The 14,532-nt window shown below is 38.9% G+C and overlaps 1 protein-coding gene across 3 annotated transcripts in view; it reads right to left on the bottom strand.

The window, feature by feature from the left end:
* Positions 1-14,532, bottom strand: part of syt14a (synaptotagmin XIVa) — a 45,677-nt gene that overhangs the window by 5,364 nt on the left and 25,781 nt on the right. The window contains exons 5-8 of one of the 3 annotated variants that reach the window (XM_042389432.1): positions 11,893-12,120; positions 3,859-4,130; positions 3,298-3,747; positions 2,205-2,394 (exon numbers count right to left, since the gene is read on the bottom strand). In XM_042389432.1, coding sequence (XP_042245366.1) covers positions 2,205-2,394; positions 3,298-3,747; positions 3,859-4,130; positions 11,893-12,120 — 1,140 coding nt within the window. Of the gene's footprint in view, positions 1-2,204; positions 2,395-3,297; positions 3,748-3,858; positions 4,131-6,995; positions 7,227-8,186; positions 8,247-11,892; positions 12,121-14,532 lie in introns of those variants that run through there. The other 2 variants (XM_042389434.1, XM_042389433.1) reach the window with 2 other exon arrangements.

Below are 14,532 nucleotides of genomic sequence, written 5' to 3'. Positions count from 1 at the left end.
AACACGGCAATTAATGGGAGGGCAGTGCAGTGTGTCTTTCACATGAATATTTATGCTCTACTCTAACACAGAAGTCCTGTTTCTGTTTCATGTGCTGTAAGCAGAGCTGAAAAATGTAAAATTACACCCAAGGCATGCCAAAGTGTACTGTTTAAGCCAGCAGTCAATGACGCACAACATTGCCTTCTAGCTGGCCATCAGCCACCAAGCAAACCGGATTGAGTTAGCATGAAAAGTGTTGCTTCTGAGTGAAAACATGAAAGACTTTCAGGCATCACGGGCACGAGCACGAGAGAGACACACAAAACAGGTAGTGGAGCGTGGTAACAGGGCTACATGCAAAAGATACACGTTCAGAAATGGAGGAACAAGGTTGACAACAAGCAGTCATCTTCATGGATGAGTGTTATTTTTAATGTGTGTAAAGGAGTAACAGTGAAAAATGAAGATGCATAGTCATTGCTATAGCTCCTATCACTGCTTTTTAAAATAATTTTGACTTTACACCAAATATTAGTTAATGCAAACTTCGATATTTTGGGAATCATGCTTATTCACTTTCTTGCTGAGAGTTAGACAAAATGCAATACCACTCTTGTATCTGTCTAATAAATATGAAGCTACAGCCAACCACTGCTAGTTTAGTTTAGCATTAAGACTGGAAACATGGGAATACAGCTAACTTGACTCTGTCTGAAGGTCACAAAATGTGCCTACCAACACACCTCTATAGCTACGTAATATCTGTTCAAATGTCAAGTTGAAGTTTTACTCAGAGTTACTGAGGTTGCCAGTTAGTAAACAGAGACTCTGAGCATGCTGTGTCCCTGTTTCCAGTCTTTATGCTAAGCTAAGCTAACCGGATGCTGGCAGTGGCTTCATACACTATTTAGCACACAGATATAAGCAGACTTCCCAAAATGAAATAAACAAATCAGGGTTAGCAAAGACAGCGCCTGACAGTACAGTCAGAAACAATGTACTTGAACATTTCATGGTTGTTACATTCTTCTTCTTTTTTCATCTACAATACTGGTCAAAGGTTTTGACACACCTTCCCATTATGAGAAAGTGTGTCAAAACTTTTGACTGGTACTGTATTTCTAGTGAAAAATGTTATATTCATCATGGCAACCAGATGAATAAATATGTTAATGTTAAAGTTAATTAATATAAATTACAGAAGATGACCAGTGTTTGTGTCTGATAAACTGCATCCATGAAGTTAATATGAAAACATCCAGGATCCAACAGTGATAGCACCTCACTTTGTGGCAGGGACAGAGACTCACCTCTGATAATATAAACCTGTCCACCTATCAAGTGTTTTAGACAACAGAACAGCCCATCTGACAACAAGGGTTGGACAGCAGTAAGAAAAACAACGGACCAAGATGTCAAAAAGGTAGTAGGGTGAGAGAATTTCAGGTGCAGACATAACAGAAGATGCGAGGAAAGAAAAACAGGGTCAGGAGGCCAACAACATTACACAAAGTTCAACAAGAGGCAGTTTCTGTTTGAACTTGCTGCTTGGATCCCTGGAAACTGACTGGGAAAGCTGATGGGGAAATTAGGGCAACCAGGGATCAAACCAGAGGAAAACTAAAAAGCAGGTAGTGGAGCTGAAATTGACTGTATAGCTTCTGTCTGGCTCAGTTGTATTTGAACAAAACAACACATGTAGCAGGTTTAATATTTAATAAATGACAGAGGTCTTTCACGTCAGTTAGCCCACATATTTACAAGTACAATAAAATTTGCAATTTCTGCTCATTATAAAGGTGAATGAATAAGTAGCACACTTACAATTTAATTATATAAACATAAAACTGACTAATGGCTCCATGCTACTACAAAAAGAAGAAAAACAAGTTGGTGGTTTGGTATGGTTTGCTAATCTGTAAAGCAAGAAAAATGTGTAAATTTCCAATTCTATCCCTCTGTTAGTTCCAACTGTGATTGAGAAAAACAAATTGGTCATATTTCAGAGTAACATTTACAATAGAAACAGATTAAAGCTGCATTATCATTATTATTATTATCTCACAATGGATCTGGTGTAAGGAATACTAAAGACAAAACACTATGCACACGCTCAACTTGCCCTTTTCTTGTCTAGTATCTCAAAGAGTGCACACAATTTTTATCACACCCTTCACTGGTCTTTCAGCAATGACTACAACGAAACGTTTTAGAGTACTTACTGGGTGGCTTGTTGGCAGCCAGGTTTTTGAAATGGATGCCTTTGATGATCTCCACAGAGAGACGTCCTGTTGTGGCGTTGTACACCAGGCCCACGAGGATCTCTGGTGTGGAAGTCTGACTGACTGACTGGAATGATGAGGCGCTTTCACTGCATGTCATATCTGAGAGGCTGACCTGGGATTCACCACCCTGGAAATGTTAGAACACCATGAAAATTGTACACTGGGATGTATTGTCAGTGCACCCCTGTCTCGGTTTTCTGTTCTGTTATGTAATATCAAGGATTAATCATGTGAAATGTATGTGTTAAATTTATGTTTATTAGTTCCTAACACTAGCAGTCAGTACCGACAAACTATCCATAGCATTTGCAAAACTCAGAGTACAAATGCATTATAATTCTGATGACACTACTTAGTTATGTTCGGCCTAATTATGGCTGCTTATGATATGATTGAACAATTGCTATTTGGGAGAGGGGTTTAGGAATTGCTCAATTGGCGTGGAGAAAGAAGAAGAAAAAAAATCTTTGTGTGTTGGAAGTTTGGATCCCTGCATGATTAAATAAGTCAACATTACAACCTGACAGGGATTTATTTCCCTGGCAATGTGTACTGATTTTTTCAACAGCATATGTTCTCTTTTGCCTCAGAATTCATAAAATATTGTTTTGAGAAACAATAAAAGGCAAGCAAACTAATATATGACAAAATCCTTGGAGAATATGTTAATGGACCCTTGTGGTTTCAGATACTGCTGCTTTTTTCAGCTGCTTTTCCTCTTTGTAATCTTTGAAATGTATTTAAATTGCTGTAACGTTTTAAATGCTCGCAAAAGAAAAACAAACCACCGCAACTGAATTGATTGTTGTTTTCTTCTCTGATGTAAAATGCAGGCACCACCTATTCCTCGGGCACATAAAACCAACAAAGCAAACAAAACAAGATATTTATATTCTCTCAAGCTGCGAAATATAACCTCATTCTGAAAATGTTATCCAATCACATAAAAGATCAATCAATGCAGGGGAGTAATTAGTGAGGTGTTGAGAGAGAGAGCTTGAAAGCCAACACCTGCTTTGATCCTGCTTACCGGGAGTGCACAGCATGGGTCTAATATGACCGGCACAGACATTTTGCCCTGAAGGTTGAGCTTGGTGAGGTAGAACACCTTTTCCCCGAGCACCTTCTCCTTCTTCATCCTTCGCATGCTGTAAAGGCGGAATCGGATAGCATAGTTGCTGATCATCTCTGACTCCACATGGCTAAAGCGGAAGGTCTCCGTGAAGATGGGGCAGGGGCCTCTCTGGATTCCTGTCTTCGCCCTCTGTTTCTTGGTGGGCAGCAGTACCAGGTGGACCTGCCAGGAGATGTTGCCAGTGCGTTTTACAGCGGGAAGGTCTGTTACTGCCATGATGGTCATCGCCAGCTGCTGCTCCTCTGAGTCATAGTCAAACACCACATCCAGAGTGCCGTATTTTGCAACTGGATCTGGTTCATAACCTTTAGGGAGCAGTGCTGCGGATCCACGGGCTGACATGTCCTAAAGATAGACCAATGAGACATTCAGTAATCATCTCATTACTCACTAAATAACCTCACTACACATTTTCAGTCATACCTTGTATCTCTCTCTGTTAGCAGTGGTATTTACCTCTGGGCTGAGGACAGCGGTGCTGTCGCTGGGCACATCCTCTTCGTATCCCTTGTTGAGGTAACTCTCTGTCTCATGGCCGTCACTGCCCTCACTGGGGCATTTGCCAAAGGAAAGGTGAGGACTGCCGCTAGTATGTGATAGGTCACACTTGGCGTCACCGAGGTCTGACAGTGTGCAGGACATCCGTGGAGAGCCATTCTCATCCTGATAGGGTGGCGGTTGAAGCTCATCCAGTGGCGGTGTTCGTCTCATCCTCTGGATGCAGTTGGCTGGTTAGAAGGAAGACAGAAAAGATATCAAGAAACACTATATATATTTATATTATCAATAGTATATATTGTCTACATTTTTATTTGAACCATGCAGAAAAGTCATGAGAAGCTGCTTTCTGTTCTTAGCAATGCAGGGGTCAAGGGAAGGGTGTTGGCTGGTAGATCTGACAGAGAGGAATATCTTGACAACTGTATGACGGATTGGCATAAAATTTGGTACAGATATTCAAGGTCCCTTGAGGATAACCCTAATGACTTCTGTTGATCACCTTTTTATTTAGTGCCACCAGTGACAAATTATAACGTGTTAAATATTTTACTACCCTCTTGATGGATTGGTATAAAAATTAGGTATATACAATCATGTTTCCCAGACGATAAACTGTATTGACTTTGGTGCTCCTAACTTTTCTTTAGTGCCACCAACAGCTTGACGTTTTTGGTACAGAGTGAGATTTTTCAACAATTAGTGGATAGATTCATGCATGTGGGGAAATATTTTCAGCAGTGGGGGATTGGCCTCTATACGTGAAAGTACAAATTATTATGTGTACATGCATGACAGTGTACTTTTTTCCCGTGAATATTTTGGTTGTTTTCTGGACTAATTAAAGTAAAGAAATGTGCAGTTATTTACTGCACCATTACTCTGCTATAGCTCTGGCTATTATGTCTGTTATTGTCCCGCAGCTCCCCTGCACTTATACTATAGTTGAGGTGACAGTCAGATCGGGATATTAAGGTAGAATGCCATAAGCATGTTTATCCATCTGTTCAAATTAGAACAGATAAATTATTAAAACTTTTTTTTTTTCACAGATGATTTAAAAGGCAAAATGATATTTCTGTTATGTTGCACTCTGGCCAGCAGCCCCTTCAGCACACCACCCCCAGCAACCACCGATGGATTGCCATGCTGAAGTTGGCAAGTTCTGGTCTAAATACATTAGGCTTTGCATTCATCTAGTAGTTTGTATAGCATGTTTCATACACAGGAAAATTCAAAGTGTTTTTCACGGAGAGACATACTGTAGAGGCTAAAAAGAAAAAATGTCAATAAAATAACATAAAAAGTGATAAAATAGATTGCACAGATCTAAAAACTGACTAATTTTTAACTACTATAAAAGCAGTAGCAAACAAATATTTTAGCTTTGATTTTTTTTTGTGCAGCAGTGTGGTTAGAAGCAGCTCTCTTGTGTTTTCATTAAGGGTGTCGAGAAGAGCATTACTCATTCACTTTACACATATGTTGATCAGTATTGATTTCATTTTGGAGGAGACTGAGTCTGAAATATTTTAATCTATTATCAACAACAACACCAGATAATGGGAGACAAGGTGGAGAAAGAATGTTTACCCATGTTGTAATGAGTTTACAGAATTAACACAAGGATAAAACAGAGCAAAGATTAAACTTACTGACAGTAAAGCACTTATTACCAAAGGTTCAGAGTCATTAATGCATATGTAGTTCTGCCTAGCTTTATATAAAGTTATTCTATATTTCATTTACTGAGACTCAAAGAGTAAATGTGTCATCAGTAGCTGCACCTTAATGCCAAAATGATTCTGGTTCTTATTTTCTGGTAAAATGTGAATAGTTCATGTAATTCTTTAAGATTGTCTAATACCCTATTATATGCAATTTATCACACATTTTATTTTCACTCTGACAAATGAAACTTACTATGCCCATCCTCATGAGCATAATGTTCTCTGCGAGTGAAATCTTTTGAATGCATAAGCTAAATAAAACATCAGATATGCACCATTAAAGGACTGAACTGAATACTTCTTAATCTGCCACAGATTTCATGCCTCTCACCTTTCTAAATGATTCAGTTGCCTGGAAGGCAAAGAATAAGGCTGTACTGAGCGTGTCTGTGGCACTTATAAAGAACCTTGAATAGTGTTGTCAGCTGCATTCTCAAATCTGCCTCCCTTGTCCAATTTGGATTCACAAAAATTGAGCAGCCGATGCTAATACTCCCATAGGGACACTGGCGAGGAGTACTTTAAACCCCGTCTCTTGCAAAAAAAAAAAAAAAGAAAGAAAACAAAAGATGAAGACGAAAATAACTTGGGGAAAAAAAATCCTCCTCTTTTGCTGTCTGCTAACTTAAGGAAAAAGCCAACACTGTGATGACGTAATCCACTCCAACTTATTGTTCCAGCTTTCTCCCAAGTTTTTGAAACTTTCACTCTTAATAATGTCAGCGAGATGCTGCCTCAAAGTGGCACATATCAGTGGCAGGATGGAGGCAAAGGAGTCTTAACTAAGTGTCATGGAGGGCTTGATGAAAGGAGCAAATCCATTTTGAGCAGCTTTTTTCCTGCTGAGCCGGGGGCGGTTGATTTGATGGAGGCTGCTGTGTAAAAGCACTGCTCTTTTCTCCAGCCCACTAATTGGGATGGTTACCATTCCTCCTCTCGTCTAACCCTTCCTTAACAGAGTTTCATCCCCTCTGCACTAGCAGGCGCCTTGTTTTGCCTTCTTGTATCTCTGTAAGCGGGGAAACAGTTTGTGCTTTGTGAATCTTGACAGTGAAACTCAGGTATAAATATCTTAGGAGACAAATGAGAGGAGCGGCACATTATTGTCCTGATCATGACTGTGAGGAGTGAAAAACACAGCTGACCTTCCACCCGGCAAGCAGCACAGGCTCCTTCCACTGTCAGCTTAAGGCCAGTAGCAGCTCATGTAGTATTGTCTAATAAATCTTTGTAATATATTATTTGTATATTCAAAGAAATGAATGACAGAGTTAAATTCAAAATAGTTAGTTACAGTAATTGAAATTAATACATCATAGTACTACTGAAAAACTGAGCACAGATATGATAGATGTTATTATAGACCTGTACATGGCTTTGAATACATCCTGTGAAAGCAGCTTTTTACGAGGTGTTTTACCAGGAACAGCTCTTTGTGTATGCCTCTAAGCACCTGGAAAACACAAACACACACTTGAAAATGATCTCAGCCACGAGGTTCCCCTGTTAATCAGCTAGCTTCATTTCTTAAAGGAACAGTTCCTAGAGTAAGATAAGAAGGTTTATATCATGTCTTTGCTTTAGTTATGTACTGTAGTTGGGTCAGGACATGGTTAGCCTAGCTTAGCATAAAGACTGGAAGCAGAGAGAAACAGCTAGCCTCCATACAAATTTAAAAAATATACCTACCTAAATCTCACTAATTAACATATATCAATTCAATCATCAATAATATAAACGTGACAATATGACATGACCACTCATAGTGGTATGGCAAAAGCTTAAACTTAGCTTAGACTGACACCATTTCTACACAGGAAGCAGATGCGGTACAGTGTTGAGTGCTTGAAACAGAGGAAAATGGACTTGAAGCATAAAAATATGATTCAGCTTGTGTGAAGCCGTTATGGTCTGTGTAGGCAGCTTGACTGGTTAAAATAGAGGCGTATCTATGCTATCAAATGTGTGTGAGATAGACAACTAAAAAACACAGCTGACGCTTTTCTGTGTAGACACAGTGTGAAAGCAGGAGGAAACAGCTAGCCTGGTCTGTCCGAAGGTAAAAACATTCACACACCAGTACCTCTCAAGCGCGCTAATCACTTTTTATCTAAAACCAATGTGATCTTACAGGTAGTTACGTGCAGGACTTATCCAGGCGTAGAGCCATGCTAGCTGTTACCCCTGCTTCCAGCCTTTATGCTAAGCTAAGCTAACTGTCTCCTTGCTATAGTTTCATATTTACTTGTATTAATTTTCCCATCTAAATCTGCGCAATTAAGTGATAAAGTGAGATCTGTGGTGTTAGTGAACTGATTGTTAGCTGGTGAGGTAGCAGAAATAGGAGAAAGTCAGCTTTCCTATCATTTTTCATATGAGGTCATAATGAAAACAAGATTCAATAACAATGGTAAGCACTTCATAATATTATTGTTAAAGCATGACAAATCACTGCATAACAATGTCCTCATCAAGCGGTCCTGACAGCTTCCTAAACTCAGAGAATAGAAAAAAAGTTGGTCCAGACAAACCTTAGATTTCATTCTTAATGCTTACTTCCTATTTTGGGAGGCTGTGTGGAGCCACCAGGACACCCACCCTCCCTGATTCTGCAGCCTCTGCACAATCCTCCTCTTGTATAATACATATGTCCTGAGGATAAAGCTAGTTCATACTCTCAGACAAACACAAGGAGCAGTGGGAGTTGAGAGGAAATAACAGGCGCCTCAGAACTTTTACGATTGCTTGTTTGAAATTAATGAAATGAAATGCACTCAGGGTTAATAAAAGTGGCCTTCAACTATATCATGGAAACTACCTATGTCCAAATATGGAATATTTCTCTGTTTTGGAGGGAAACACTGACCCTAATGTCAGGACTGGTGCGTATGTCATTGGTGATCTGTGATTGCTTGCCATCAAAGCCTCACCCCAAGGAGGGAAATAATGAACCTCTAGTAGTTTCAGCCATGGTGGACACAGTTCTCACTCCTTTTCCTTCCCTGGCTACAGACTGGATTGATGCGTTGTGGATTACAAATAACATGAACAATAATCCGAAAAAAATGTTTTGAGAAACGGCAAAATGTCTTCTAACTTCCTTTTACGGATGGGTTTTTCTTGTTGTTTTTATTTTACAGAAAGCCTCAAACCTTTGAATTTTTCTATATAATCCTTCAAACCTTCAAGGGTATTTGAATCACACTAAAACGAACACAGGACCTTTCATAGCTAAAATGTTGTCATATAAATAAACCAAGCTAATTTCAAATTGTTGCTGCCAGGCACACATGACTCAGATCCTTGCCTCTCTCTCACAAGAAACACTCACCGCATAATCTTACTGCTACAGACAACAAGTCAGCTATAGCTTTGTCCAAAAAACAAACATGTCTAATACGGTGAGAGTGGTTTCTTTGAAATACAGTAAATGAAAAGCTTTAGTCTTGTCTGCTTGGAGGTCAGTGGAGATGTGTGTCTGGGCTCATCTACCCAGACTTTCTCTGAAAAAAATGGTCTCTTTAATTTACTGTAAAAAAAAATCTCGTAGATTAGGTTCAACATGTAGAAATTGTATATTAAGACCCTGACATTACACCAATGTGTAATGTAATGCAATTACACCATTAACCAGGAACCAGAACAGCTCACATACTTTTAAGATGATTAACAGAAAAAGAAAAGCAGAATAAAAACATATATTGCGACAAAAGGTTGCTTTCCAGTATGTTTTTACACTTTACTTTTTTCTTCATTTCAATTCTAAACAGTTTTTTTTGTTTTTTTAAAATCTGATGAAACAAGGAGGAAAAAATCTGTCTTTGGTTGATCTGGTACTAACTGGCAGACATTCATGAGACAAAATATTCTGATGGTCTCATTTAACTATTAATTGGATGTAGATTTATTGTCGTAAAAGTGCTACATGTGGCACATTCAAAAGCATTATATCTGAAAGGAACACACTGTATTATCACAGAAATCACAGACTGTACAGTGAGGTGAACTGAGCAGCATATTCCAAATCATTTGTAGGCCACATGCACAGAAATAATTTGTTTTGAAAAATTGTCTCTTCCAGTGGACAACAACTCAGTAATCTGTTACTGACTGCGTGTTCTCACTCTTGTCAGAGAGTCACTTGACTGTCGGCCAAGAATCGTTGATTAGCTCTTATCCTTCCAGTCTCAAGAGACACCGATTAAATTAGGCTGCATTTCACTTTTGATCAGATGATGAACATCTCCTTTTTTGTGCGACAAAAGCAAGATGATCTTTGCAGGGATTTTCTGTGTATGTGTTAATCACTTGAAATAATAGACATCAACTACTTCAGGAGATGTAAAAATACAAAAAAGACCTGAAAATATTAAAATATGATATCACCAAGCAGCACTTGTTCCCCCTCTGGTATCATTCTCTGTGATGAGCCAAAAAATTATAACTTCATGAATGATGACAGAGACCATCTAGTGGTTATGAAGAGACATACAGTTTTTGCAGCACTTGCGTAACAACACCGTTGTACAGTGTGGTGCATCTTTACTAATGGAGTCAGAGGCATGTCATGCACTATTTATCCCTCAGCTACACATTCAAACATTGCTTTAAATAGATTGTGCCAGACAGTCAGCCTTGGAACCCACTGTCTTATATAACACAAAGCTGGTTCAGACATGATTCACCAATTTAGGACGCCGACTAACATTAGACTGTTAAAAAACACTATGAGACATAAACATGCCTGATGTCTAACACAGTTGTATCATATGTGCATCTTAATATGTGTCCAAACAAAACTGCAATTTTAGAATCTGATACAGTTCTGTAAGATATCACCACATCTACTTTTTTAAAAATGATCTTATATAAAAGCAAATAGTCTAGAAGTGGCAAGTGCAAGCAGTTAATACAAATCACAACATTCATGTCACAAATTTTATTGACTCATTTTCCTTATTTGCTGTAGTTTTGGACCTTTCAGATAAGATAAAAGATCAGATAAAATAGAATACAATAACATAGATAAAATGCAATTTTTTATTTGCTTATCTAGTTCCTTAAAGGAGTGGTTCAACTTTCCAGGACATTACTCCTGTTCTTGCAGGAAGTTAGATGAGAGGATTTACACAACTCTCATGTCTGTTTGGTTAATATGAAGCTACAGCCAGCAGTTGATTAGCTTAGCTTAGCATAAAAGTTGGAAACAGGGGAAAAAAGCTAGCCAGACTCTATCACAAGTTACAGAAAAGCAGCAGTGATGACAAGACTTGAGGAAGTTACTGCTTCCAGCAAAGAAACAGTCCTGCACATACCATCTCGTAAAACCACAACTTGTTGTTTTTACACTTACACTTGCATGAACTAAACAAATGAGATATAACATGTTAATTAGAGATGCTAGAGGTGCTGGTACACAGATTTTGTTACCTTTGGAAAGAGCCAAGCTAGCATTTCTCCCTGTTTCTGCTAATAACCTTAAATACTTGAGTGCACAGATTAATATTATGTATTTACATTTTCAGTGTATTTAAAACACCATACAGCCTAAATAAGGAGGTCCAATATAGCAAATAACTACAGTAGGCCTGTATCATAAGATGTAAACCTCAAGTAACTGATTCATGCTCAAGGTGCAGCTGTATGAAATCAGCAGCACACACATCAAGTCAAGCGTTGTGACAGATGAATAAGAGAGCAAACAGATTTATCGAAATAGGTCAGTGCTGGCATTCTCCTGTGACTTGGACTATGTTGAAATAAAAAAAACAACAAAAAAAAACTGCCTTCTATCCACCACAGTGAATGAAAGATGCGTCAATTTTTTTAAAAAGAGAGAGAAAAAAATGAACTGTTAGGCTGCGGCTGGGCAGATTATGCAGACGGTTGACTGTTTCGCAACCCTCCCACGGAGAGTGTGCTGAACGGGAGCTTCGCTTTGATCACCTCTCTGGATTAACTGACAGTGAGTATCAGTGTGTACGTTGTGTGTATGTGTGTGTGTGTGTGTGTGTGTGGTGTACTTGTGTTTGTTAGTATGGAGGTGCAGAGGACTCAAGCTTACTGCAGTAATAAGGGGGAATATCTGTATTAATCTAACCACTCTAGTGAAACTTCTCATTGTATGAATGAAATGTTTTGTGATGGATGGGGAATCAACCATAAATCAAGGTGATTGTAAGGACCAATAACCTTAAAATACATATATGAATTCCAGCAGGAAAACATATACATTTTTCTAATTCTCAGATACAAAACCTACCGTCATCAGCTGAGGCTTCGCTGCTGTAGCCGTCATAATCAGCCGTCAGGGGGCTGTACTTCTGCCGGCTCTCCCAGCTGAAACCTCCTGCATGTTTGACATTAGCGGCGGCCTTGGCTCCTCCCCGGAGGCCTTGGGACCGGCTGACTGCTTCTTGATACTGACCCATCAGTTCATCCTCACTGTCCGATGATGAGCCCTGCAGGTCGGCGTCAGAGTAGACCTTGTCTGTTTGGGATGGGAAAAGATAGCCTGGTTAGTGTGGGGAAAATGCAAAAAGTTCTGTTTTGAGCAAGGAGACTTACAGTAGTCATTGACTGAAAACTGGTAGACTGGCAACCTCTACTGGCACGCATGCTGCATTTCACATGAGGAAATCTTCGGAAATTACATTTTTATCTCCGTCAGGCATAAGCCTGGAGGTGATCATGCGTTTGGTTGTGTATGTGTGTCCGTGTGTGTATCTGTCCACATTTAATCTCACATACTACTGAACCCATAAGCCTAATATTTTTTGTACACATTTATGACTGTATGCTCAAGGAGCTCTCATGATTGCAGTGATTCACAATGTTTGAAAAACCTATTTTATAACGCCACTGACTGCTCTGTTGTATACCACCATTGACTGCTGACTCCTCGCTCCTCTTAACTAGCCATTAGGGGCTGCAAGTGATCAACCACATGCCTCAGTTTGGAATCTTGTTTCCACCAGGGAAAACCAATTATACCTTGTTGCCACATTAGATCAATGTGTTGTCAATTCAAATAAATACTGATAAGATTCCTAATGAGCCTATCATAAAGCTCAGACTTTCGTCTTTTCAGCAGACCTCACCATTTTATGATATGCATTACAACATAGCAAAAGGCATTTCCTGCAACTGGCTAGGCTAAAAACAAGGCTTACCTTGTCTGTTGCAGGCCACATTTTGGTCTTTGTCATGGCTCAAAAACTGACATCCATAAAAAAGTTTGGTCTCATCGTGAACTGGAGCATCTGCAGATTAATTCCATACCCAATATGTTATGATCCACTAAAGTTAGGCATGATACGAGGTGAATAAGTCCCTGTTTTTGTTATCTTCGCCGCCATCTTGACTGTACACACCTGATGGAGATCTGCACTCCACAGAGTCCACTCTTCTAGTTTTATGAATATGTCACTCAAGCTAAAATGACAGAACCTTTACAAAAATAAGGATGAGATGACGTCTTCATTTTGAATTAAGATTTCTACAGGGTCAAAGGTCAAAATGCTAAAATTAACTCTTAGGATGACATTTAGTGTAGGAGAGTGATACAGATCTCTGCAAAGAAAGGTTTGAACCTGTTGTCCCCCTCAACTCAAAAATATGTTTTTCTTCTTGTCCCTACAGTTGGATGTTTTAGGTTCAGTGTGCAGCATTATGCATGTGCAGAGTTTGACAATAGAAGGCTGTTTTCACATTTGTCTGCTGAAAGTGGAAAGTTTCTCTGTGCTCATTGATCATCTGATTTTAAAGGGACAGGCCTATGAGCATGATTTGTGACATCACAACTAGTTTGGAAACAAGTCCTGGACCAGTATGCAACTTCCACAAGTGTGATGTGGAAACTTGAAGCCTCCAGTGCACACACTGAGAATGGACTTCACAGTGAAGTAGGAAACATCTTGTGTCAAACTGTTAAACTTTTGAAACAATAGTTGCATATTCATAGACTCTGGTATTTTTAATGAGAGAGAAGGATTAAATGTAATTTTAAGGATTTTAAAGTGGTAATTCAACTTTTTGTGGAAAAAACCTTTCAGACACACATTATTGTTCCAAGCAGAGTATTTTTATCTTACTACATGCATGAAGGGGATCTTTATCTAAGTCAATAATAATTCAGATTGTAGTGGTAAAGTCATAAAAATTTCATGGAGAAAAAAAGAAATGTACCTATTGTTTTGCTGTCTAAATGTATGAAAAACATGAAAAAAAACCCCACCCATTCATTGCTTAGGCATGTTTAGTTGTGGCAGCTGTTGCTGATTGGATCACTCTTTGTTAAGTGCTGCAGTTAAAGAGCACTAAAATCAAAAAGGAACATCTGCTCACTCACACAGCAATGCCTTTCTCCTGTATCAAATTATCTAGATCATACTTCCAATGTTTTGAATGTGTTGAGATCCTGGTGTAACTAACTACAAGAAACAAAAAACAACAAGATGTGATTCATTTAATTTTATGGTTTTTTGTGTCGTAATGCAGTGACATCATTCATTCTCAAAGGTGAATTTAACACTTGGCGGAGGAAGCTTCATTAATAAGCTAGTCTGAGATATTTTTTGTCTTACCAACGTGATTCTGAAATGCTTGATAAATAAGGACCCTGGATGTGATTAACAGGACAAAGACGATGTTGAAAGATTATCCCTGAGAGTTCCTGTTTCTTTGTTTACAGGTAAGATATATGATGTGAAGTGGAGATTTAAAACATGTACCTCTACAAGGGCAGATATACAGTATATGTATTTACAATGGGTATCTGTATGTATGGTTATCTTAATTTATTCCACCCTCACCTCATGTAAAAATAGTCCGGGCTTTGCATGGTTCAGTTTTGGAAAGCCAGCAGATACAGAATGCTGCTCTGGATGACTTCTAGCAGCAT

The sequence above is a fragment of the Thunnus maccoyii genome, chromosome 16 (assembly GCF_910596095.1).
Source record: "Thunnus maccoyii chromosome 16, fThuMac1.1, whole genome shotgun sequence".
Lineage (NCBI taxonomy): Eukaryota > Metazoa > Chordata > Actinopteri > Scombriformes > Scombridae > Thunnus > Thunnus maccoyii.
Note: the sequence above shows the minus strand (reverse complement) of the source record. Positions and strands in the feature narration are given on the sequence as shown.